Genomic DNA, 25,652 nt, shown 5'->3' on the forward strand with positions numbered 1-25,652 from the left:
TTTAAAATACACCACCACGGGACATAGACCTATTCGCCCGTGGTGTATTTATTTTGTCTATTCACACGGTGTGCGTCGACTGTATTTATTCAGAGCTAGCTATATATGGCTCTGTATTTATTTTAAGCAGTGCGCCCTCACAAAATAAACAAAAAACAATAACAAACCACCAGGAGCGATCAACTTGGAGCTGAGTTTAGTACACATTGTACTACAAAAGCAGCAGCTCCGATAAGGTATCGTGCAGCCTACCAGCCATGGCATCTAATTTAGCTGCAGCTACAGCGAATGTCCTCCCTATTACAGGTAAATATTCATTGCAAAACTTCAATTTAGTTTAGTTTTTGCAGTAAGTACACAAGAGACGGTAGGCCCTAATTACTAAGTAGGCCTACAGTAGGCTAACATTGTATGTGCTTCCGCCTGTATGATGAGAGGGTTATCCCTTCATTGACCCTGTATGCCCCCATTAAAATATAAACTATACTGGCACTCATCACTAAAAAAAAGTGTATGATGTGTGGATGAAGAGTGGGAAGTAGGGAGAGATAGGGATAGCACCCTGAATGTCCAGACACTAGCAGTGCTCTCACACTTTGCCATTAAAAAGTACTTTCCTTATTTTGTTCCTCAGAAATATTCGGTCAAGGCGATCATGAATTCAACACTTTTAGGTAAGAATACAACAAGCATTTAGTTCTAGAATAATGGTAGGCTTTTCAAATGTGTTATCATATCTAATTGATTGTTGTCGCATGTCCCTCCCAAACTCGCACGTCCATCCCAAACTCGCATGTCACTCCCAAAACTCGCGAAAACCCTGTCAGGAGTAAACTGTTAAAGCCAAATGTTATATATTGTAATGTATATAAATCGGCCAATAAAATGCAGTATAATGTATTTATCAGACATCTGTTTGCACTTCACGTAGTAAAACTATCAACGCTTTTACGAGTGCAATTGTTAAGCTGCCACAGAAGATTAAATGTACAATGATATATTTACAAATTGGATTAAATATTTCTGTTGTTTGTAGATTTGACAGAACTGTTTTTTAAATTAAACTAATTCACAATCATAAATGCTTCCAACATTTTTTGTGGTAATTCATGGTATTGGTGAGTAATTTAGAAATTGATCATTTTATGTGTAATCCCAGTATATCACTCTATTGTTAGATTTTTATGTTATTATTTTTGTTTATAGTATTTTTGCAGAATTTATAAAATATATATGTCTATTTCTAATAATTATATTTCTAAATAATTCCTAATTGGAATATTTGTACACTACCATTACAATAAAATCCCCCCGAGTCACTATAACAAGCCACGATTCAAACAACCATAAATTCTTCAATTAACTTTACTTGTTCATCGGGATAAACTTACAATTAAACTGTTTTTTTTGTTGTGTGCATAATTACAATTTGTAATGAATCATTTTACTTTGACAACTTGGAGCATTCAAATGCTTTGTATTTGATCTCATCATCATCAATTGTATTTTAGTTTTGTAAATTAAGGTTTTTTTCCTCATCTGCCGCGGTACTTTTTTTTTAATGCTTAAGTGTGGTGCTTATATATATTATTCTGTTTCGTTTTTGCGTGTGAATGCAACTCTCATCATCTATTTTGGACAGACTATTAGTAATTATAGATTCTGTCTGCCTGTTTTAGCAGTTCCCTTCTCCCAAAATTAAATAAAATAAATCTAATAAATATTTTAAATATTGATATCATTTCTTGATGGTTGAATTCAATTGATTTGTTTTTGTCAATAAAAGCATCGAATGTTTAAATAAATTAAATACACATACATTTACACATATTGGTTATTAATTATTTGAAAAGGTTTTCATCGCCCACATAATTAAAGGCAACCCTTTCTGTAGGGTCATGTCATGTCATGTCAATGTTTTTATAACAGAATTTTACTGCTGTATGTACATTACTGTTAGTTACTTGTCTCATCTACAAGACATTGACAAATTAACAAATAGAACTTTAATCAATCATTATGAATGAATTTAAACATTGAGGAAAAAGTTTTAACATAGAAATTATTGATTTTTAAATTGTTTACATTAATGTACAATGGCAGAAAAAAGATTTAATGTATTTTTTAATTTCCTGTTAGATAATAACTGTCAATGTTGTAGTACAGGTTTTAGTAAACATTTCAATCTGAAACATTATATCATGTTCAAAAATCATTATGCCCGGATACAAGTACTAAAACATGTAAAAGGCCAATTCATATTTTCATAAAAAACAAGACAAAAAAAAATGTACGGTAATTACGGCTTGTTTTTTTTATATCTCAAACTGACTTGTTCATATTTCATATAATGTCAAAAGTTAAACATTGTCATAAAATCATCTTATGACTTTGACATTTAAATGACAATTTTAACTTTCTCAAGGTCTTTAAATAGTAAGCTGCTTCATTAGAAGGCTTCTCAAGGTTTGTCTGCATTATATGATAAAAAAAAAACATGATGGCTTAAGATATCAAGAAAATGTTAGATGGATTTTAAGCGTGTAAAGTACTTCGACAATCTATTTTTAATAATAGATCAAAATATCTACTATATTAATAACCTATATATTAATAATAATATCAACAACATGATATTAATAATGATATTAACAATGGTGTCAAAAATGTGTATTGGAACTTTATCAGAACAATTTTTAATTTAACTTATTAATATGATATGAATACTATTAATAATGTTACCAATGATATTGAAAATTATATCAACAATACTATCAATAATGATATCAACACTGGTATCATGATGTTAACTATATTGTTATCATTAATGATATCAACAATGATATCAATAATTTGTATTGAAACCGTATAAGAACTTTTAATTTAATTACTACTAGTACTATCAATATGTTATCAATAACGATATCAATAATGATAAAAATAATTGTTATTGAAACTTTATAAGAACTTGAAATGTTTATTTAACCTATTAATATGATATTAATAATATCAATAATATTAATGATATCAACTTGAAATGTTTTAACGCATCAGAAATCTCATGTTATAAGTTGACAGTAGATATTCGGTAAGCCGACTAAACCATCGCCAGGATTTATAAATTTAATTTCTCAATTTCTGTATGTGAAATTGAATGAGTTCAGTATTCGAAAATAACCTGAAATTGATATGAAAAAATCGTACAATAAATGAAAGAAGCTACAAAATCATAAGCTCTGAATATTATCATTATTGATATCACACCATCATCATCATCATCATAAAGATGATCATTGTCATAGACACTACTATTATTCTCATATTTCATAAGAGATTCATGTTGCTGAAGCGCAATCACTTTGTGTAAACTTATCGATATTTACACTCCATAAATTATTCATGATTGGTAAATTGCAGATAAGGTCTTCTTCATATCATTGTAATAGGTAATATTTAATATTGGTACCAATGACTAGATTTTTCATCAATTCAGGATAATTATTTCTAGGCTGTATCATTTGAACCTAGGATTCTAGTTATCTAGTTACAATAATAGATCACACTACACTAATTTATACACAATAGAAATATATTATTCATATCACACCACAGTAGTGATCCTAATCAATTACCTGTACAAGAATATCATTGGTGAGGCACAGGTAAAAAATAAAACTTGAGACAACATTAACTAACATAAGTTTGATAAGATTGGTAATCCTTGTGAACACAAAATTGTCAAGACCAATGACAAAAAGAAGCGTGACTTGTGCTAGACATGCCCAAAGGCTTTAGGTCTAGTTTAGTTTATTTTTATGTTTACTATACAGTAGTACACGTTTATAAGCGCCACCAGCATTTTTTGTTCGTACTATGTATGACACATATTAAACCGAATAACCGCTTGTGCAGATCTATATTTCAAATTGCTGGCCTCAAGTTTGTCCGTCGTCAATGTGAAATATCTCAATTATAGCCCATAGCTTGTGTACTTGTTGTAGCCTCTACACTTGTTGTAGCCTTTATATATTCAAAATATCTCAATTGTAGGCCATAGCTTGTAGCCTTTATACATCCTTTTCTCAATTCCTGAATGCATAAGGTGCAGTTTGTATGTAAAAGGTGTAGTTGTAATTCCCGGTAATACATTACATTCTATGCAATATATTTTAGCCATATTGTTACCCATCCTATTTCCTCTAATAAGGCTTAAATGATATCTATATTAAGTGCATTTCAACCAGATTATGTTTCAACATTATTTAATGTTGTATATATCAATTTCAGAGATCACATTAGCACTGTCAGGTTTTATTACATCACAAAATGTTATTAAGAAAAACTAATGAATTATTATTTAAATTAATAAAAAAAAAATGTTCTGGTACAGTAATCATCTATATATCATCTATTTTATCTGTTGATTACATGCCTAAATCTGTTCAAAGTCACCCCTACCCTATTTCTGCACTCTCCCCTCTACCATTTTGATCTTTGGTAAACATCTTAGCAAAAATATCTGTGAATAACAAATAAGTGCAATGATACAATTAATAATGTCATGAGGTGAAAATATAAAATGTTATCTTTCACTGAATGATATTATTTGTTCTATTGCATGAATTAAAAGCATTCATTAATTATTCTATAATACACCTACTTTTAATGAGAGGCTAGGCCAACTAAACCATTAAAAAGGCAGCTTTGTACAAGGAGTGGAACAATTATTAAGAGCGCAAACTACAAGTTGATTTCCGAACATGTTAGGTCAACAGCCTAGCCTCGTGTCACATGTGGTTGCTCATCCATGTGACCAGAATGAACGCCCATATATTGCAATTGCACGCTTGATGACGTAATGTTCATTAGAGTATTTTATTATATACCATGTGACTCAAAGTCCTCCAATCAAATGACAAAAATCTAATCATTTGTTCAATGATTTGATCAACAAAATGTTGCGTTTCACTATGAAAAATTAATCTTTTTAAAAAGTCACTCAAACATGTTTCATATCATGGGATTACATCTCAAAATTCACAAAGTATTCCCATGGGCTTGTTACTGAAACATAACACTGGCTTTGTACAGTTCTGAGTACAGTTAATTATTAAAACACATCTCATGTATTTCGTCTTTCTAAACATTAATAACACTTAATGATTTTCTGTGTCGATATCAGGACAATAGTAATTTTCCTTTTCTTTCCAATGATTACAACTAATATTAGAGCAGACTGTCTAAATGTGTGTTTGTTGTAACTTGTACAGTAGTATCATATCATTATTATTGATGTAGAATACAATAAGAAAATTAATGCCATTATCCCGCGCTACTGTATCGTCATAGTAACTGCAAGTAGATGGGGAATTAGAATACTTGCATGGAAGCGCCACGGATAATATACAGCTTCGTTGTCGCGCTTCACTGACTATTATTTAATTACGTTGATCATATACGTGTTTCTGCGTGACCTTGCTATTATTTTAAATATAATATAATTAAACATTATATTTGTTTTTACAGTCTACTGTACTTATTCATAACACACAATTATAATTTACCTAGAATAAAGTGAAAAATGAATTTCATTTTTATGCAAATATAATATATTATTGATTACCAGTATTTCATTAATAAATCAGAATTTAAATAATATTTCTGAATATATTATTAGAGCAAAACAATTAAAATTGGATTATATTTTATTAAATTTGTTTTCAATACTTAAAATTTAATAAATGATGACAGATCGTCAATATTAAAAATATATAAGTATTTACAAAATGTACAAATATTTACAATGTACAGTAGTTATAAAATATATGAGGTACTTAAAAAATGTATAAAATACTTAATATATATAGGGTACTTTATAATAACAATGTAGGCCTACTTAGAAAAGGTATAGAACATATTTATAATTATATGTAAAGTAATTATAAAAATATGATATTTATAATTATATAGGGTAATTATAAAATAAGCAATTACAAAATTTATAAGGCACTTAGAAATTAGAAACTACTTAAAATAAATGTTGATGAGAATCTAAGAAAAATGGAGCAAAAACAAGAATAAAATGTAAGAAAGCCAACAAGTTACAAGAAGACTGTAGACATTGTTATATTGCTTTATGAACACATGAAATAATAACAAGAACCATTAGTATATAATTTAATTTATTCATAAATTCAAGAACACAGAGTTCATTTGTCTGGGGCGATACATCGGGACTCTGTTATCCCATGATGCATTTCAAATCATCACTCCGTAATAGCTTAACACTTTTAGACAGAAATGTTCTCATCTATCAAATTGGTCATTTATACTTGAGTTAAAAGCATGTCAATATTATAACAAAATGGTTTTCATTTTCTGTATGAACAATAAGTGAAGGAATAAATACTTGTGCAAATCATATGAAGACTGGTCAAACCCCTCTCGTCAAACAGGTTCGAACCAATTCGATTAGAAGTGGGATGCTAATCTGAAGTACTACCACCTATAAACCTGAAACAAAACAGATTATATAAACTACAGTAGATCCTACCTGACATCATAACCTCTCCGCATCCCCCCCCCCCCCCCCCTAATACCAGACGTAGAGTTTATTAACCCTTGTGCTACAGTAGTACAAAATAAATAAAAAATGTTATTATAAAACTGAAGTGTTTATTTGCAAAAAGTATTTACAGATAATATTAACACAGTAGACTTTGAATACGGATATAGTCCTGAGATGAATAAACAACTCTGAACATTACTGTTAACATTATTAATTCATAGACAATGTAGCAAATAAAACAAGAACATGTCCAGCTATCAAAACGTACATAGAAACATTACTGTTAAATTATTAATTCATAGACAATGTAGCAAATAACACAAGAAAAGAACATTTCCATCTATCAAAACATACATAGGAACATTACTGTTACATGGCTTAAATATTCATTGGAATATTATTGCTTTTCTGGCGATAAACAGTTTAATAATAGTGATGTCTGCCCTTAGGTTATACATTCTTTTCTATTGTGAGTCAACATTCAATATAAATGAAAATGTTTTCATACCTCCCTGATTATATTTGCTTTATAGATGTTACTTGGATAAACCAACATAGGCCATTCTCCCTTTCTTCCTCCAAAGGGAGAACATAACTAAAAGTAACAGCATTTTTACCACTCCTTGTTCTTACGTTATTTTTAATGCCATCTACATATCTTTCTTGGAAAGCTCATCCCCTCCCCCTTCCCCCTAATATTAATCTGGGCCACAGAATGTAGGTGTCTAATTGGATAAGTCTTGTTAATTGGGAAATGACACATAAACGTATCTTTAATAAATGAATACCCAATAGAAAAGGTTACAGCAATAACATAAAGTAAAATGAATGAATGATAAAATACAGTAGAGCAACATAGTTTAAGGCTTAGTACACATTTGTCAATATTATCGCTGTATCGTGTAATAAAATATATTAGTGTCATCTGCCTAATATATTTGTCACTGTCGAAAGCATGTCAAGTAAACTATATTACTGTTTTATTTGACGCTGTGCAGAACTTGAGTAATACTCTCCACCATATTTACACATTAAACATTATTTGATAGAAAGCTGTAAAATGTTATTTATTTGCCTCTATACAATTGATAACAAACATGTACTTTAGTTAATATGGTGTATATAGTTAATTTGTTTCATTAATAACATAAAATGGTGTAACATTTATATTTGGCATGTAATACGTTAGCAAAATGTCATCTGCGAGGGAAAAGAAAGTTGTTTTCAAGAACGTCAACCAATATAAAGTGGCATCGTGTGCATATTTTTATGTGTTGCCACAAGGGCGTGTGGTGCAGTGTGTTGGACGTTGGAGACTACTGATCGTAAGATCATGGGTTCAAGTTCAAAAAATAAATTGAGACAGAGGCCGAGAGAGACCACTTAAAGGAAAATCCTTAAATGTTTATTGACTTAAGTGAAATACTTAGTATCCTCAGGTGCCAAAATGTCTTTTTTCTTTTTTCCATAAGGATCCCTGCTCTTGTGTATCATAACGGCACTTTTCTGGCATTTTGCGAAGGACGTAAACAGTCGTTTCGAGATTGGGGACCAATGGACCTAATGATGCGCAGAGGATTTTTGAATAGAGACAAAATTGACTGGGAGGACATACGAGTTGTTGCTTCATTTGAGAACCGAAGGTAATGTACAATCATCCTTGCGAATAGAGCATGACATGGGATGACCTATGACCTATGTCATTGGTCATCGTCTGGATCTAGAATCCGCTAACTCTGTCATGAGAAAGCAAATCCCAATGTCCCTGTATGCTCACAATGAATTAACATGGCGTAACTAATTCCTAGGTCACAGGTCATCGCAAATTGAAAACTCCTGGTTTGTCAGTGATAAGGTGAAGAACTAGATAATCATACACAATTTATTATTTATAAAAATAAATGGAGCAATTTGTTATTTAATTGGAAACATTTCTGATATTCTAAAGGAATTAAATCCTCTTTGTTGAATAACATTTGATAATTTATACTAGTGTATAATTGTTTTATTCATATTTAACCATTTAAATTATATCTGCTTTGATGTTAAATAATTTGATCTCAAATGATGTGACTTGAAAACCCTATGTTGTAACCAAACCTTGCTCATGGTAATATGTTCCATAATTTATCTGATGATACATATTCGTCTGTAGCATTGTATAAAATCATCCCATATAGTAGCCCGGGGCAAGCATTATAAAGATCAATAAATGCTATCGTGCCTCATTATCCATGACTTTCTACGACGTACAACATGCCCAAGGTTAGATTCCTGTTATAGTACACATGTAGCGATATGTAACACAAGCATTCATTAATTATAAAACCTAATTGATTTGTGTAATCTCTGAGACTGTGGAGCTGCAGAAACGCGTCGACCGAGAAATGACAAGGGGAAAGTATACCTTACAATGTAAACATTTGGCTCGATTCACTCGGAATACGTCAATATAGGCTGTGGATAACGTGACAAGTATTAATCGATTTGTACGCTCAGATACAAGTGCGACAATATTTAGATAACTTAATGTAAACCAACCAAAATCCATCATAACTAATAAAGGAACAATATTTAAATAATTTTATATAGTTTTATGAATATATCATATTGTGTTATTAAAAACAAAAATATTAATAATAAGTAGATTTATAAAGTGAAAATTAATTAGGTATTTGGCAACAGAAGAGATGGAGTAAATAAAGAAGGATAGAACAAGAATAAATAAAGAAAGAAGAAAAACACCAAATATATAAATTTATCCATCCTGTAATTGGCAAGTTTGTGCTAGCGACTGGACTGGATGACATATACATTGCTTAATGATACCATTTGTACAGTAATTGTCAACTCCTCCAATGGGTTACATCTTGTGTTTATTTGTTTCTTGAAAAGATATCATCACAACTCAGCATTGATGATGATTTACTTTTGAAAATTGCTGAATATATTTCTAATGCAATACATGTAGTTTGTAGTAAATGGCAAACATAGTTCTGTAACTTCTGTTAATATAATGGTTAATACTCGTTGCGTATTGATCGGTGTTATCATTAATTGAATGCATGTTCAATCTAATGTGTTTGTAATGCGCCTTTCAAGAACTTTATAGTTAATTAATTTTGTGAAAATGCAAAATTAGTCCAGGTTAATAAGTTGGTAAAGTATTACTATGGAATAATATATCTACTTAAGAATTTAATATTAAGGAATTAGTTTAGCTTTGTCATGTAACTATTAGCAACACCTCTAAAGAGCATTATAAGGTTTTGTACTAATTTCCACTGAATTCATTTAAAAATGTGACTTTATGGATCTAAAAGAATTGAGTGAGTGAGAGGGGGTTATTTCTGCCATATTTATGTATTATAGGTTTTAATATGGTAAGTACTATAAGATAAGTAGTGTATGTATTAAAAACCTTTGCCAAAGACAGCTTGATTTTCTAACTAGTGGTACAAATTAAAATATACAACCTTCTTTATCTAATTACCTCCTTTTGCTTAGCTTTATTGATAATATCATTAATATTAATTATTTTGTCATCCATTTCCAAATTTAAATAAAATGTTATAAATGTGTATCACAGTGTCACATTTTACATTAATGCATTTAAGACTGTCATTAATTACGTAACCTTATTGCGGGAAGAAATTGCGAATTATGACCAGTAAAGAGATTACCATTCAAAATGTCAGACTGGCCATCGTACGAAATGTTCTATTATAACCTTATAGAATAATACTATTGATGCAAATATAAACATCTATTAAAATAATACATATTTTTATTACGTGAAATCAGGCCATTGGGTTTTAACTATTCACTGTGATAATGTAGAATTGTAATAACTAATTTGTAGCATATACTTACGTTTTAACCGGACTACAAACAATCAATTATAGAAAATAATCTTGATAAAATAATAAAGATATGATAATATTCAAGGTCAGCTTGTAGTGCAGTTTCCTAACAACACAATTGATAATCTGAAAAAGTTAATTAAAATAATATGATTAATATTATATTATGAGATTTAAAAATTGTAAAATGTTGATTGTCTGAAAGAAAGTGGGACATGTGAAAGATGGTTAGCACAATATAACCTTGACCAATCTATAAGAATTAACGAACAGATCAGCAACAAAGTCATTCAATATCGGGAAAAGAAAAGACGAAAAAAAGTTAAATTCGTGATAAAACAGAAACAGAGCAATTACATGTTTTTAAATGATTTTCAGATTTACCACGAACAATAATTGCTTAGTTTTTGTTATTGATGCTTTAATGCCAACTAGTTACCGTATAAAAATCACATTTTTCATTGTTGTCATCATTTACATTTGGTTCGTCAAAGCTATTTTATTTTTGATAAGCATGGTTTCAGAAATCGAGATTATGCAATGCAAAGCCCAGAGGCTTATCCCAATGTGATGTAATCAAAATCGTAAGCCGTATCTTGAAATCACTTACTTGCTATTTTAAGATCATTCTTTACATTTTTTCTCAAGTTATTCAAGAAGAAACAAGAATAGTTTTACAAATTTAAGAAGATTACACTAACTACTTCATTATTATATTAACACGGAAAACTTGATCACCAAAAGGTGGGTTTAATCATTGGGTTAAATCCAGATGAATTTTTTTTAATTATTCAGTGGAATTTGTTTTATTTGCATTTATTCTGTAATAAGTTCTATACCGTACAATAATGCATACTAACTACATTTATGATTGCATATAACATATTTCCTTATGATCACATAATGATGCATACAAAATTGCAATGTAATAGTTGAACCATAATTTGCGAGTTAAAGATAGAGAGATAATGTTGGAAATTCACAAAATTTGATATAAATTATGTTTATATTGGTATTATTTTTGTATGGAAATAAACTCCTAAAGGTTGCTAACTTAAATTGCCAAGTGTTAGCATGCGGCGGAAGCACTTACTTCAAAAGAGTAAAAACAGCACAACTTGGAACTGAGTAGAGAAACCAATCCAATAGCTTCAGAACATTGGAAAATCTAAGTTCAAGTCTATTGTCAAGCTATGGTATGGCAACAGTGCCTTAAAACATTGGGAAAGTTAGGTTCAAGTCTATTGTCAAACTATGGTACGCCAACAGTGCATTCAAACATTGGCAAAGCTAGGTTCAATTCTATTGTCAGACTATGGAATGAGATAAAATTATGCGTCAAATAGTTGTGTATTTATCATCAATGGTCTAATGACATACAAAATTTAGAGAAACTCTGTTTCTTTAGAATAATCTGAAAGAAGAAAACCAACATTTGAACCTAAATTTAAGTGATGAAAATCTTGCTATGAGAACTATGTATTCACATTTTAACATTCTAAATTGTACAATATTCTTCTTGACACAAACAACATTAATTTTTTAAGGTCACAAGTTATTAATATAAGTTAGTGTTATGGTAATTGGTGATATTAACAATTTAGAATAAAGATGTCTGCATTTAAAAAACAGACTAATTACGCTACAAGATGTCCGCACCAATTTAAATTGAAAACAAGTAGTTCGTACTATTATTGTAATATCTAATTGGTTTATGTTTTACGTTGAACTTTGTGTTAAGCTTCAAAAGCTTTTATGTAACATTAAACAAAAGCTGAAATGTGTAACATACATTCCGTTCTAAAAATAACAATGTAATAATTTAGTAATATCGTCAGGTGTAATTTCACTTCCCTTTAACATTATGATTGGTGGACGTAAATCAAACGTGAGACTGTATGAGTTTAACAACTGCTCTAGGTTTCGCACGTTCCTCGTCAATTGACGACGCAGACGCACTTAAACTTACCAATTAAATTAATATTCACGGTGTTAAATCATGTTTTGGTTAAAGTTGTTAATTTAATAGGCATAGTCACATAACACCTAGTTATGAGGGTTTTGTATATTAGCTTTTTCATAGATGAATTCAGCATTGCAATGTGTCATTCAGTATGTTTGCCTTTTGCATACAAATAAAAAATGTCAGAAGAATTCAATTAAACATTTTAATTTATGATTAAAAAGATAGTTTAAAATTAAATTATCATCAGCAACAATTTGGAAGAATTTTTAGTTTGAAGTATAAGCACCCTTTTTTTTCACAAAGCAGCAAGCGACTAAGGAAACGAGCATGTTATGGCTACATAATTACGGTTCCATTAACCGCTCGGCCACTCGCTCTCTCAAATAACAATTTGATTGTTGATTTGTTTTGATCTATTTGATCATTTTCAAAGTAGACATTTGCGACAAAGAATACCTGCAGTAAAAACACATTACTGAAACTAAATGTTATAGACCATCACTAGCTTGTTCATGTACTGTATAGTAATTACCTAAATAACTTCACTGAAATTTATTAACTTGCAATATTGTCTCGTTGCTTTGCAAGCGTGTGTGGACTTAACATTGAGTTAAAGTGCATTTCTGAAGAACAGCAAACAATCATTTAGATAACCACTTAGAGAATCATTCAAGTTACCGAACTTATCAATTATCAGACAGATTGCGCATAAATAGAATTACGTTGGAGTTGAGTAAACGAGTTGTTAATGAGATTGTTTACATGGTGTTAATTGTTACAAATTAGAGATGTAACAATGTAAATCTTTTACCTCTTTAGCCTGGATAATGTCTTGCTAGCAGCATACCATAAGTGGCTTGATCAAATGGACATGATGTAATGCTATCAAGTCTAATAGTGCTACTAATTTAGTAGTACTAAACATTTATGTCTACAGTCTTTAACAGTAACTTTCTCTAATAACTAATCCAACTCATCAAAACCAAGTTTATTCACCAATAATGATATCTAAAGCTCTGTCTACACTATCAAACTTTGTGACTGGTTCCCACTAGATACGCAATGCAAGGACGTAAGTGCAGAGTAACTGATTTGACCAATCACAAGCGATGGATCATCCGAACTGGCTCTTGTCAGTGGTCAACTCGCTTACATTGCTTCTAGGTCCTTTGTTACATCTCTAGTGGAAACCAAGCTTTAGGGTATAGAAGTAGTAAAGTGTAAATTCAATATTGCAGTATTTTAAATTATATATATTCGAAATATAACTTATGTTTGACTTGAAAATGCATGAATGTGTAAATGTGTATATAATGCGTATTTCTCTGGGGGGAAAAAAAGATTAATTTCCTAAAATGCATCGAAACATGAATGTAAAATAAGCCAAATATTAGGATTGTATCATTCATGTTGTGTGCTTGACATTCAAAATGGGTATATTCATAATAAATAATTAATAATTGCCCTGAGTGGAATGAATAAAGTATATCTATTAAAACCAAAAAATTGAACACAATACCTTCTCTACAGTTCTCGACCCTAAATTTTCACGATTTTACAATTCCAACTATTCCGCGATCTTTTATTTTTGCGATTTGATTTTTTTGTTAACAAAAAATGTAATTTTCGATAAATTAGTAAATGTATTTTGCCTTTACTCTAGACATTAAACAAAAGACCTTGAAAATAGTGCACAGATAATGCGATTGTAAATTTAGGAATGTATTAGACGGTTTGACTACACAGTAAAATAGTGAAAACACTCCCAATAATTAATAGATGCAACCAAAGTAGAAAAGCAAAGCAAAGAAAAAAGCAAATCTGACAGATTGAATCAACTTTTCTCTAGGACAATGAACCCAGTTCCGATTGTGGACAAGCAGAATGATACTGTGGTATTAATTTTTACGACCTTTCCAACGGAAGTAAACGAAGCTGACATGATCAAGGAGGAGCATTATCTATGTCGACTGCACGTTATGAAGAGCGTGGACGAAGGAGTGACGTGGTCAAAATCTGTCGACATAACAGAAGAGACACTTGGAAAACTTAAAAGACCACCAAATATATATTCACCAGGTAGTGTATATAGTAATAGATATCACTGTAACCAAACAATCTAGAATACTCATATAATAATAGATATTATGTACAATAAATAACACCCTCTCAAAGTGCATAACTAGATGTCAAATACAACTTTCATCTCGACACAAAGGGTCCCTACCTAGAGCTGCCAACAAACAAACAGCGGGGTTGAGATTGACCAGTAAAGTTTCTTTTTTTAAATAACTTGAAAAAAACAATCAAATGCTTTGTTTACTGCAAAGGGAACAATGCTCTTCAAAATGATCCAATTTTTTACTACCAATTACATCTAAATGACCTACCTGCTTCAATAACGGTCTTACATTCTTAATACACTAATACTAATTGCCAAATTTCTATATTATTATTTTAGTTTTAGTCCCATATTGGGATCTTTTTCTAATCATTTAAATCGTCTTTGGTGTTTATATATAACAATTTAATAGAGTTCTATTTTTATACTTATCTAAGTAACAAATCCTAAGTGAGATCTTAAACCTTTGGCATTCTAACTTCAGTAAACATTTTACTTAAAAATAAAACTATATTTTATGGTTAATTGAGTACGACTTAAATTGTGTAAGAATGTTTATATCTAAAAACATGCTGAAGACATTACTGATACAAAGTGCTCATATAAATTGTTATCATCAATGCTATAATATAGTTTTTACATACATTAGTACTTCAAATAAATGTATATTAGCCAATGTTAAATATTTTATACAAGATAAGAAACTATGTGCACGATTAGTAAGCATTTCTTTCATACTGTTTAATCAGGTCTTATGCGCCCACATTTTATATATTTAAAGCCCTTTTTTTCGTTATAAACTTTCCATGCCTAAAGCTTGGTTCTCACTTGGGTGTACATGCAATGCAATGCAAGTGAATTGACCAATCAAATTACTTGCGTTGCGCTTACGTCCTAGTGGGAACCAAGCTTTATGCAACGAGACAAGGGAGTTACAGTATATATCTTGATATTAAGATGTTCGCCCATGTTATACATGATATTGTTTGCCTCTATCTTTTATAATTTATATCTTATAATAAATACAAAATATTATTATTTTACTATTCTTGTAGTTACTATGGTTACTTTATATATTAGATGTCATAAATTTGATTTTTATAAAAAATCAATAAAAAATATTCTATTAAGTCTATGGATGTTGTGCCATGTTTAATAAAAAAAAATTAATTTTCTTGAGTAATGAAATAGTAATGTTGAATATATTGATTAATTTTGCAACTTATGGATTTAATTTTCATATAAAATTCTATTTTTAGGTCCAGGTCATGGTATTCAATTAAGGTCAGGTCGTTTAATTGTTCCTGGCAATATGACTTGGAAACCTGTAGAAGGTATGTTGTTGTTTACTTATTATCTACCAGCTAAAATAAAGAGTGCAAGAAATTTCACTTTTTTAAATTATCTTTCCTCCTTTACATTCATTGGTCACAATCTTTAAATCAATTTCTTTCTACACAACCCACCTGCTTCAATAGTCTTTATATTAAATGCTTATTAATTTTTATAATAACACTATAATTACTTACTTTATCATTCATCTTGGTCTGGCTTTCAATGACTTCTATCTCATTCTTTTGCCAGCAACGTCCATATACACATATCTACAAAACACAACAATTGGTGCTTGATTCTCGATTTCCTTAATTTCTTAATTTTGTGATCAATAAATGACACTGATTACATTCTAATCATTAAATACATGTACAATTTCCTATGCCTCTGTTGTATGATGAAACAAACAATAGACTCACTAATGTTAATTTTAATATTGAAATACATAGCTACGGTAGATACATAATTTATATGTGAATAATAATAATAATATGATGATGGCTTTCAGAATTAGGTGCTATTAGTTAAGATTCAGACAAAAATTTGATGTTAGAAATTGAAATTAGGAAAAAAATATTAATTATGGTTAGGACATCGGCATATCAAGCAGAAGGTTCATGGTTTGAAAATTGGGGGCGACGTCTTCCCATTCTCACAGATTACTTCATCTTGATCGTTTCTAAATTAATATCACTTAACTATAATTTGTTGTGTGGCTGTCAAATAATATTTATATATACAATATCTATTTCTTTTGTAGACTATTTTACTACTATCATTTTATATCATACATTTATATTATATTTTATCCACCAAGTATATTACAGTGTATAAGTGATATATGTTTTATCTTGTGCAAGATATTGAGTTTGAAATCTGTGATTGCTTGACTAATGTGAGTAAGTGTTGACCAATTATACGGAAGGTCAATCAACAAGCAACCGATCAATAAATATAATTACGGTCAACTTAGGAGCAAAAGTCATGTTGTTTTATTTTAAAAATAGTCATTCTTAGAAAAAGACATGTAATTATTATAAAGAAATTGATAACCAACTTAAAATGCATCTCCTGGAATGTAAAGAAGAACCCCTATTAAGGGGACACCATCATAACTCTAAAAGAGTCTCTTTAATAATAGTATCTGCTGAATAGAGGTTGTGATCATATTGTTAAAACATAAACTTCACCATGTTGCACGGGAAAATGTTCTTCTGAACAGTGTCCCCTGAACAGGGGTATTCCGAATTGAAGGCTAGAGGATGTAGTGTGTTGCTATGTGTGTGTGTTTTTAATAATATAATACCAATTTAATATCTTGAAAATAAATAAAAATAATATTCATCATAATACAGCAAAAATTGATTAAATCTGAAATTTACATATTTTGTCTATAATTAAAATAAATTGAATAAAACTATAAAAATCAATATGGTTAATAATTCTCAAATCATTAATCAAAATTGTCAGCAAATCTATTTCTTGAGTTTCAGTATAGCTTGTTGAATAGGATTAATCAATGTAGGATAGTAACATGCTTTTTATTACTTATTTGTCAGTGTACTAAGATCCTTCAGTGCATTATGATATAAGCCATGTTTTTAATTACACTAAGTGCCGTCAGTGAAAAATACAACAACACGACAAACTATAAACATGAGCAAAACAGTTTTCAAATTATATAATAAGCCAAATTATTAATAGAATCCATGTGGATGGATGAACAATACATTTTTTTAGCTATCATGTCGGGAAGGGGGGTGTGGGGGGGGGGAGGAAAGTGTTATGGGTAGTTTATGGAGTTGTAGGCCGGGGTTAAAATGGGGGTTCTTTTTCATGAAAAATGGACTTGGTTAAGTTAAAAATTTATTTTAACTTATCATACTTTCTGATATTTTACTCATAATTCTTGTTTTATTTTAATTTACAGATATTTTAAACTAAGCAACAAACAAACAGAATATCTCAGATGATTTACATTATAATAACTCAAAGTCTATTTTAAAATGTTTGCCTTCATATATCATAATAATAATCATAAGCATAGGAATGTGTAATTCGCCAATCAGTACTGTACACTACTATGTTATGTTAAGTATATAAAGTATGTGTATTTATCACAGGGATCATTAGGCTCGCGACTTGTGATTCCATCGTAAAAATATTTTATATAAATGTAACGGAGCGTGGCGCGGGCAATCAATTATGCCAAAATGACGTCAGTTTATGTGACAACATTTATTACTGGTGGATTTAAAAAACGATAATGATACACACAAGCACAAAGCGGCTCAACGAAATGTAAAAACGATAATGATACACACAAGCACAAAGCGGCTCAACGAAAGGTAAAAAGAGGGACAATGGCGGTTGTCTTTGAAGAGTTTGTAAAAAGTTAAAATGATAAAACAGAATATGAATCATGTATACAAAACAATCAACATTCTGTTGCAGCATTCTGAAGCAATGCAAGGCTATCCACTAAATTCTCTGTACTGTATCTACACATATCCATCCAGTATCATAGGCACATTCTGTATACAGTGTCATATAGGTATCACATATGTTACAGAATTTGGTTATGATCGTGTAAAAATCATAGATACAGTACTAAGAATCAGCTAAGCTATGAACTCAACAATTGTGAAAGGACAAAAAAACAATGGCCTATTAATGATCCAACTTTATGTCATTATTAAAACCTGTTGTGGGATAGCAATGGACATTGGCTTAAAAGCATGCATAGACAATGACAACAAAGCATCCTATAACATGGCCATAGCCACCAGTACATTTGGTAATGTTTCATCCTGACCACTTTTTCACAGAGGTCTTTGAGAGATTGTTCTCTTTTCTAGCAAAAACTGCACCACTTTATTTCTTGTTTTATACACTATGTTTAGGTTTTACATAGCATATGTTTTATAGTGTTGATTGGTAATTAAAGAATAACAATACAGTACATTGGAATTATTTTGTTCAGGACACAAATATTAAATGAATATTACATAAGTCTGACAATATTACATAATATACAAATACTAGTAAATGAAATTGAACAGTTTTCGTGGTGGTGTCATAAGTAATTGGTATTGCTAAAGTTTCTAATTTTCTTACCAGTTCATTCAAAATGGTTGTAATTAGCAAAGAGACTGGTATCATTAGTGTACTCTTGATCACTTAGCAACACATTTCTAACTGGCAACATGAACATTTTTAGTTCAATTCAAACATTATTTTGAAAAATTCCTGTATAAAGAGAAAATTAGATCAATATCTGTTCTGAATGGACAATTTTAATATATATAGAAATAAAGTAGTAAATACAGTAATAATACTTTTATAAAAAGAAGTGAAATATTAAATGCAACAAATAAAAATATTATTTACATAACTATACAACAAGATAAAGTAAAATGACAATAATATTCATTGTAATGAAGTTAAATGAAACATTTATTAAATTAAACCATAAATATCGTATTTCATAGATAGATGATATTCAATTTATTTTTATAACAGTTTATTTTTTTATTTTTGGTAAAAAATAATATTTAGGTCATGAAATAAATAATTCTTTTATATCAAATGAAATAAAAATGTCTCTTGTCATAAATGATACTAATTATGTGAATCTAATAATAATCGCTAATAAAATTGAACAAGAAATAATAAAATATTCCATAGTTTTGAGATCTAAATTAAATTATAATATAGATTGTATGAATCATATTTCTATTTTACAGGATTTAACGTCGATCAGTAAGCCTAATCCGATATATTTCTTTTCAGAAGACGGATTTTTTGAGAAGATAACGCAATTTGTAATGACTCTATTTGATACATTCTACGGCAGTGAGAATCTTTCAAATATCTTGTACAGCGATGATGGTGGAAATACTTGGCATTTGGGCGGAATTGTTCCGCACACAAAAGACGACAAGGAAAATTTTATACATTCTAATGAATGCCAGGTAAATTGAAATAAAAGATTGATAGAATGGTTCTTGGTCAGATGTTTTACCCTACTCTAACGTAATTCGCAAGTAATTCTCAGGTGGGACTTGAACCCACGACCTCCAGATCACTAGCCCAGTAACTTGAAATAAATGGTAGATACAATGGTTCTTGCAATGAAGGAATAATAAATACAAAATGTGAAAAATAATAATTATAATATGCAGTACATGATAAAATAAATGAATGAAAAATATGAAATTATACAGTATGCGATGAATATAGATGCCAATATTGATGGTTTTTGTCATTTAATGTTTACAATATCATACTAGAGGGTGTTAATGGTAATTTGTTGTTCAGCGGATAATAATTGTTGCAATGATGAACAGTGATAGAGGCTAATGATGCTGTTTATATTGATAAAATATTGATGAAACCATAAAAGTAAAGGAAAAGTGTTGATGGAGATTATTATATTATTCATGTTAAACACAAATAATATGGTTTGAAATTGGGAGTCAGTTTGTTCAATTTCAAATACAGATAAAATACAAAATAAAAGTCCACCAAGACAAACAAATTTCTAGATTAAAAGCTAGTTTGGTTAAAATGATGACTAGGTGATATCTGAGTGTAGTGAGATATTGATAAGATATTGATGACACTATGACAGATTTAGGTGATGACTGGGTGATAGAAGTAACTGAGTGTAGTGAGAGAGAGAAGATGATGTTTTTATTGATAAGATATTGATAAAATATTGATGACACGACAGATTTAGGTGATGATTGGGTGAAAGGTGGGATAGAAGATGTTGTTATAATAAGACATTAAAAAGCAAATAATCCCTAATGGCAATTTTAAGAATAAAATTGTCATAGATACAATGCAATAAAATATAGTGCAAGCTGATACATTATTATTATATACATTAATTTTATTTTTTTGGTTTTTCTTTTACTTTTCTGTTCTTGTTGTTTTTTGTATATTGTATCTGTTCTGAGGGTCCCAAATGATCAGCAAATGCTGGATGGATCACCCTCATTAAATATGGTTAAAATAAAAAAAAATAAATAAAATAAAAATAAATGTACAGTAAACAAACATTGGTAGCACAGTAAAAATGTTAGACAAGCTAATTGCCAGAGAATGATTTTATTTCTCCCAATGGATATATCGGATAAAAATGATAATTTCAGGTAATAATTTATTTGCAGGCGGTTGAACTGGAAGATGGAAGTATTTGTGTAAATAGTCGTACATTAGGAGCTGCTAATCGCCAACAGGCATTTAGCAATGATCAATGCGAATCATTTCAAGAATCAGAAATCACGGAGCTTGAAGAACCATGTCACATGATCACCAAGATAATGCCTACTGTCAAGTCATTCGGCGGTTGTCATGTAAGTAGAGGGCGATGATGCCAGTTTGCTTTGTTTTTTTTTATCCTCAATTGAAGAAATTTAGATTAGGCCCTCTACCGACCAACACCAACCACTGTGCAGCGCCTACCATAAACGACAGGGTCTCGTAAGGCTCTTTCCGAAAGTGCACATTAGTCTTCAGTATTTAAATCGTTTTTCAGAGAAGACTTGTTCTACCACCAGCACAATTGTTGGCAATAGGTTTGAACCCATGTCGATATTATGGAGGTAATTGCCAGAAGAGGGTGATGGCAGAATCAGTTTGTTTATGGTTATTGCACAATTCAATCACAGACAACGGGTTAGGATCATAACAAAAGTTTCTCATAGGGCAATTGAAAGTGACATGAAGGCAGACTTTGCAACAGAAGACAATCTACCTTTGGTTTAGGTTGTTATTTTATTTTAATAACTTTTGCCAAATAAAAGAAAGAAATAATGATAAAACTTTATTTAACTATGGAAAATATTTCTTAACCTCAATGGTTTTTGTTTTATCCATGTCATTACTCTCTACACAGGAGTATAAATGGCTACATATCAATGTGAATTCACTGATTATATATTGCAATAATAGACTACAATCATTAGAAGCTATACTGTAATGTATAGTGTGCAATTATCCACTGTAATATAAAAATACCAAGTTACAGTATTAAATCAAAGTCTCTCGGGTGAAAGCCAACTTTCTGGTTAGTAGTTGATGTAATAGGTTTCTGGACTTGGTTATAAATAAGAAATATGAATTTTCAAATGGAAAACAAGTTAGATGCATTGATTTTCTACTAATAAATGTTATTTAAAACTACAACTTCGCAGTGCTTTATAAAGAAGTAGACCTCTCATTGTCTAGTTTATAAATTTTGTATCACTGATGTGTTCAATCATTGACACAAAGCATCATAATATTTTAAAACGGAAAACTTGATCACTTAATATAGTGTTTTTATCATGGTATCATTCTTTAAAATAATTGGAATTTGAGATAAAAAAAAGCAGCAAGTTTAGATAAAAATCATAATTTTCATAAAAATATGCATTTGTACTTACAATTTATTGTTTGATTTTAGGCTAGCATGGTTGGCTTCCCTGCGCCAAGACATCTTCTAAAAGAAAACGACCAAAAAACCTGGGTGATATTCATGAATCCAGCGAGTACCAACACCAGAGTGAACATGTCCATACGCTTAAGTAGAGACGGATGCAAAACCTGGAGTCAACCATGGTTGTTGGACCCCTATCCTAGCGCTTACTCGGACATTACGTACTACGGAGTGGAACAGTTACCAGATGGAACCACTACTTGCCATTTTGCTTGTGTACACGAAAGCGGAAGCGCGCATCCGTACGAGAGAATAGCATTCCAAAAATTTACATTAACAGATCTATTAAAAGGATTAGAAAGTAGTGTTTAAATTTGGCCTGTAGGAATTGATATGCAGGTGGAGACCCACTTCCAATATCTGTTATAACCCAACACTGTGCTTGGTTAAAATAGGGCTTAGGTATTAGCTGGCCCTATATACAATGTTTAGTAAAAACCATTCAAGGCTAGCCAACCTACCCTTTCTGTGCTCATTGGCCAGTGCTCATTGTTCACTGCTCATTGCTACTCAGTGCTACTGAAAAATCCCGATCATTAGGGTCATTTAGAAAAGTTGACGTGGGCATTATTTGATTTGTAGTTTTGTGATGTTAGCTAGACAGTATCGACAACATCCGTTACACTATTATTCATCTGTTGTATTTGCTAGTTGCTTCTATGATTCTGTAATCTGACGTTCATTTTTGGATTTGTGTAGTTCCTTTCTGACAATCGCTTGAACTTGAACAAAAAGAAATTAATTTTAACACATTGCATATTCTTGCTGGTTTTATAATAATAATAGTATATTTGATGCGATGGACATTATGTTTTGGGAATTATCAAAGTAAATCAATGTAAAATTCCCAAGATCATTGTTGTTCACCATTTTGAAATGCATATTTATGAGTGTAACATGAATATTCATGAGGTTAAGTACTAAATTTACTTGGTATGATAAATAACTACAAATAAACACGCTACTGCTGCTTTTAATATGGACCAAATAAGCCTAATGATATTATTCATCAGAATATTGATGCTAGTTTTTTATATATCTCTGCATGCTACCATATAGCATACAATATGATAATTATCATACCGGTTTAATTAGCATATACCTAATTAGCATATACTAATTTAATCTTGCATACGATGGTACAATTTAAAATATAGAAAAGTTGTGTATGGAATTTTATATCACAATTTTTCCAATTATCAAGTGTAGTCTATTTTGTCAATAATATGTAAGATTAAAATTTATCCATTCGTAATTAATTAATTTGCAATCTTGTAAATGTTGGCTTCCTTTTATGGTTGTTGAATCAGTGAAGAATGTCTATGCATACGTTTATAGAATTAGTAAAATGTTTACTGAAGGTTGCTAAGCAACAATTGTTTCACAAGATGGTGATTTGAGCACGCTCATAGTAATTTGTATTTTTAGTATTTATACACTTTTGTTCATATAGTAGTAGATATATTAAATCTAGTATCCACAATGTATTTGTTATTATTAAGTGGTTCACTTTATACATTTCTGAAGCTCTGTCTGCACTATGAAACTAGTTTGACAAAAACAGTGTGATGTGCCCATATGGTAGTGATATGACATCATCATGTCCATATATGGGCACATCACATTTTCTAGCCACATAAAGTTTGATAGTGTAGACAGAGCTTTAGCATTGGATTCTGCAGTCAATGTTCATTTAAATATAGGAATGTTACTAACCTTTAGTACTGAATCAGTGCAATGTTGGAGAGTAATGAGTTCATTAATCCATTTAATTTATTTATAAGTTATAATATTACAAATGGCATGACCTATTCAAAATCTCCAGTTCTCATAACCTGAAGGAAATAAAATATTTAAAAATATAAATTCACATAATAAGGATTATTTCAACCAAGAATTGAGGTTAATATATTGAACAAAGCTCTTTAGTAGTTTAAATTATGATTACATTTTAAATATATGAAATTTACTAACCTTTGGTATTTAATTTATTTATAAAGTGATGATATTATAACAAATGGAATGAACTATTCATGCCATCTGCAGTTTCCATAACCTGAAGCAAATAAAACGTTTAAAAATTCAGAAATTTTACGACGATCAATAATTAGAGTAGAGTTAAGCTCTGTCTACACTATCAAATTTTATGTGACAAGAAAATGTGATGTGCCCATATTTGGACATATCACTACCATATTTGGGCACATAAAGTTTGATAGTGTAGACAGAGCTTTAGATTTAGCCATATCACCATTGAGTTGATTTACATTTAATTTGAATTTCTCAGGCACAGTGAATGTTATGCAAATTTAATATGAAAGCTAGATAACTATATTTTGTTACAAAATTGGTGACTATATTGTAAAGACCGTCGTTGCTTGTTCCCCCACCTTAAACATGACCAAGTAGCTTAAAATGATCCCAACTTAAATTAGTATAATAAATATAATGTTAATGATAATATTTTCTTGTTGAATATATTGTGAATATTCTGTATATACTTTTGTGAAAGAATAGACTGTAACATGTATGTTTATTAGTATAAATAAATGCACTACCAATTTGTTACTTACCACCAAAAAGCTTTGTGTTTTTGTATTTTTAAATCCATTTTCCAAACCTCGCTCTCCAACAGTACAGAGAACATGTCCACACCAGTGATGTAGCCACGAGAAATAAAATGGTCCAGTTTTCGTGCCACTGGGTTGTAAAAGCCTGTGATCAGGTTGAAACCTATACCAACCGTACTGGTTTGCCCGCCCTGCACACAAACTTCATAACCCTACATTGCACCAGCCTGTAGCCTTCTTGTAAACATATGTTGCTAGAATTTGTTAGTACTGTAGTAACTTTTTTCAGTACCAGAGTAAATCCACTGTCACGCACAGACATCATGAGAGCCCCTTGATTGTCAGGATACACTGTTTAGGGTCACCCTCAATAAATAAGTTTTAATAAAAAATAAAATAAAAGAGTTTGACAAGACACGGACATATTAAAGAGAGTTACACAATCATGAGTATGATGGTAAAGTTAGGTTTGCAGTACAACATGGGATTCCGAAAGAAAATATAGTATGATTGAAAATATCTTTTTCGTTTGTTGTGCTACAACCGTTTTCTCGAGTGATATACACGCAGACTTAAGTCGAATGTAATATAAATGACTCGGATCACCTTTAATATCATCTAGCGCAAATGCATAGTATTTTCAGAATTGTGGTTGTAAAAATAAGTATTGGAGTTCTGGACAGTAAAACTACTGTATAACATTGTTTGCCGAGACTTCAATCGCATAAATGTTTTAAGGAT

The 25,652-nt window shown here is 30.5% G+C and overlaps 1 protein-coding gene and 1 long non-coding RNA gene across 2 annotated transcripts; one reads left to right on the top strand and one right to left on the bottom strand.

Moving 5' to 3' along the window:
- The first annotated feature begins 173 nt into the window (after positions 1–173).
- Positions 174–24,911, top strand: LOC144836880 (sialidase-2-like). Its single transcript, XM_078691794.1, has 9 exons — positions 174–306; positions 635–674; positions 8,041–8,211; positions 14,247–14,476; positions 15,779–15,853; positions 19,647–19,828; positions 21,032–21,217; positions 22,309–24,468; positions 24,578–24,911. The coding sequence occupies exons 1-8, from the start codon at positions 258–260 to the stop codon at positions 22,651–22,653; spliced, it is 1,278 nt and encodes a 425-aa protein (XP_078547920.1). The 5' UTR covers positions 174–257; the 3' UTR covers positions 22,654–24,468; positions 24,578–24,911.
- Positions 6,135–11,623, bottom strand: LOC144836887 (uncharacterized). Its single transcript, XR_013611404.1, has 3 exons — positions 11,525–11,623; positions 10,442–10,557; positions 6,135–6,513 (listed from the first exon to the last, which is right to left on the bottom strand). It is a non-coding gene; the product is annotated as an uncharacterized LOC144836887 (long non-coding RNA).
- Positions 24,912–25,652: the final 741 nt, after the last annotated feature.

Source organism: Antedon bifida, chromosome 1, assembly GCF_963402885.1.
Source record: "Antedon bifida chromosome 1, ecAntBifi1.1, whole genome shotgun sequence".
Classification (NCBI taxonomy): Eukaryota; Metazoa; Echinodermata; class Crinoidea; order Comatulida; family Antedonidae; genus Antedon; species Antedon bifida.

Bases quoted from the DNA above. Each gene is read 5' to 3' on its own strand.
- LOC144836880 (XM_078691794.1), top strand. From the start codon at position 258: ATGGCATCTAATTTAGCTGCAGCTACAGCGAATGTCCTCCCTATTACA. The intron at 8,212-14,246 runs GTAATGTACAAT...ACTTTTCTCTAG, and splicing joins GCTTCATTTGAGAACCGAAG to GACAATGAACCCAGTTCCGA. The intron at 15,854-19,646 runs GTATGTTGTTGT...ATTTCTTTTCAG, and splicing joins GACTTGGAAACCTGTAGAAG to AAGACGGATTTTTTGAGAAG.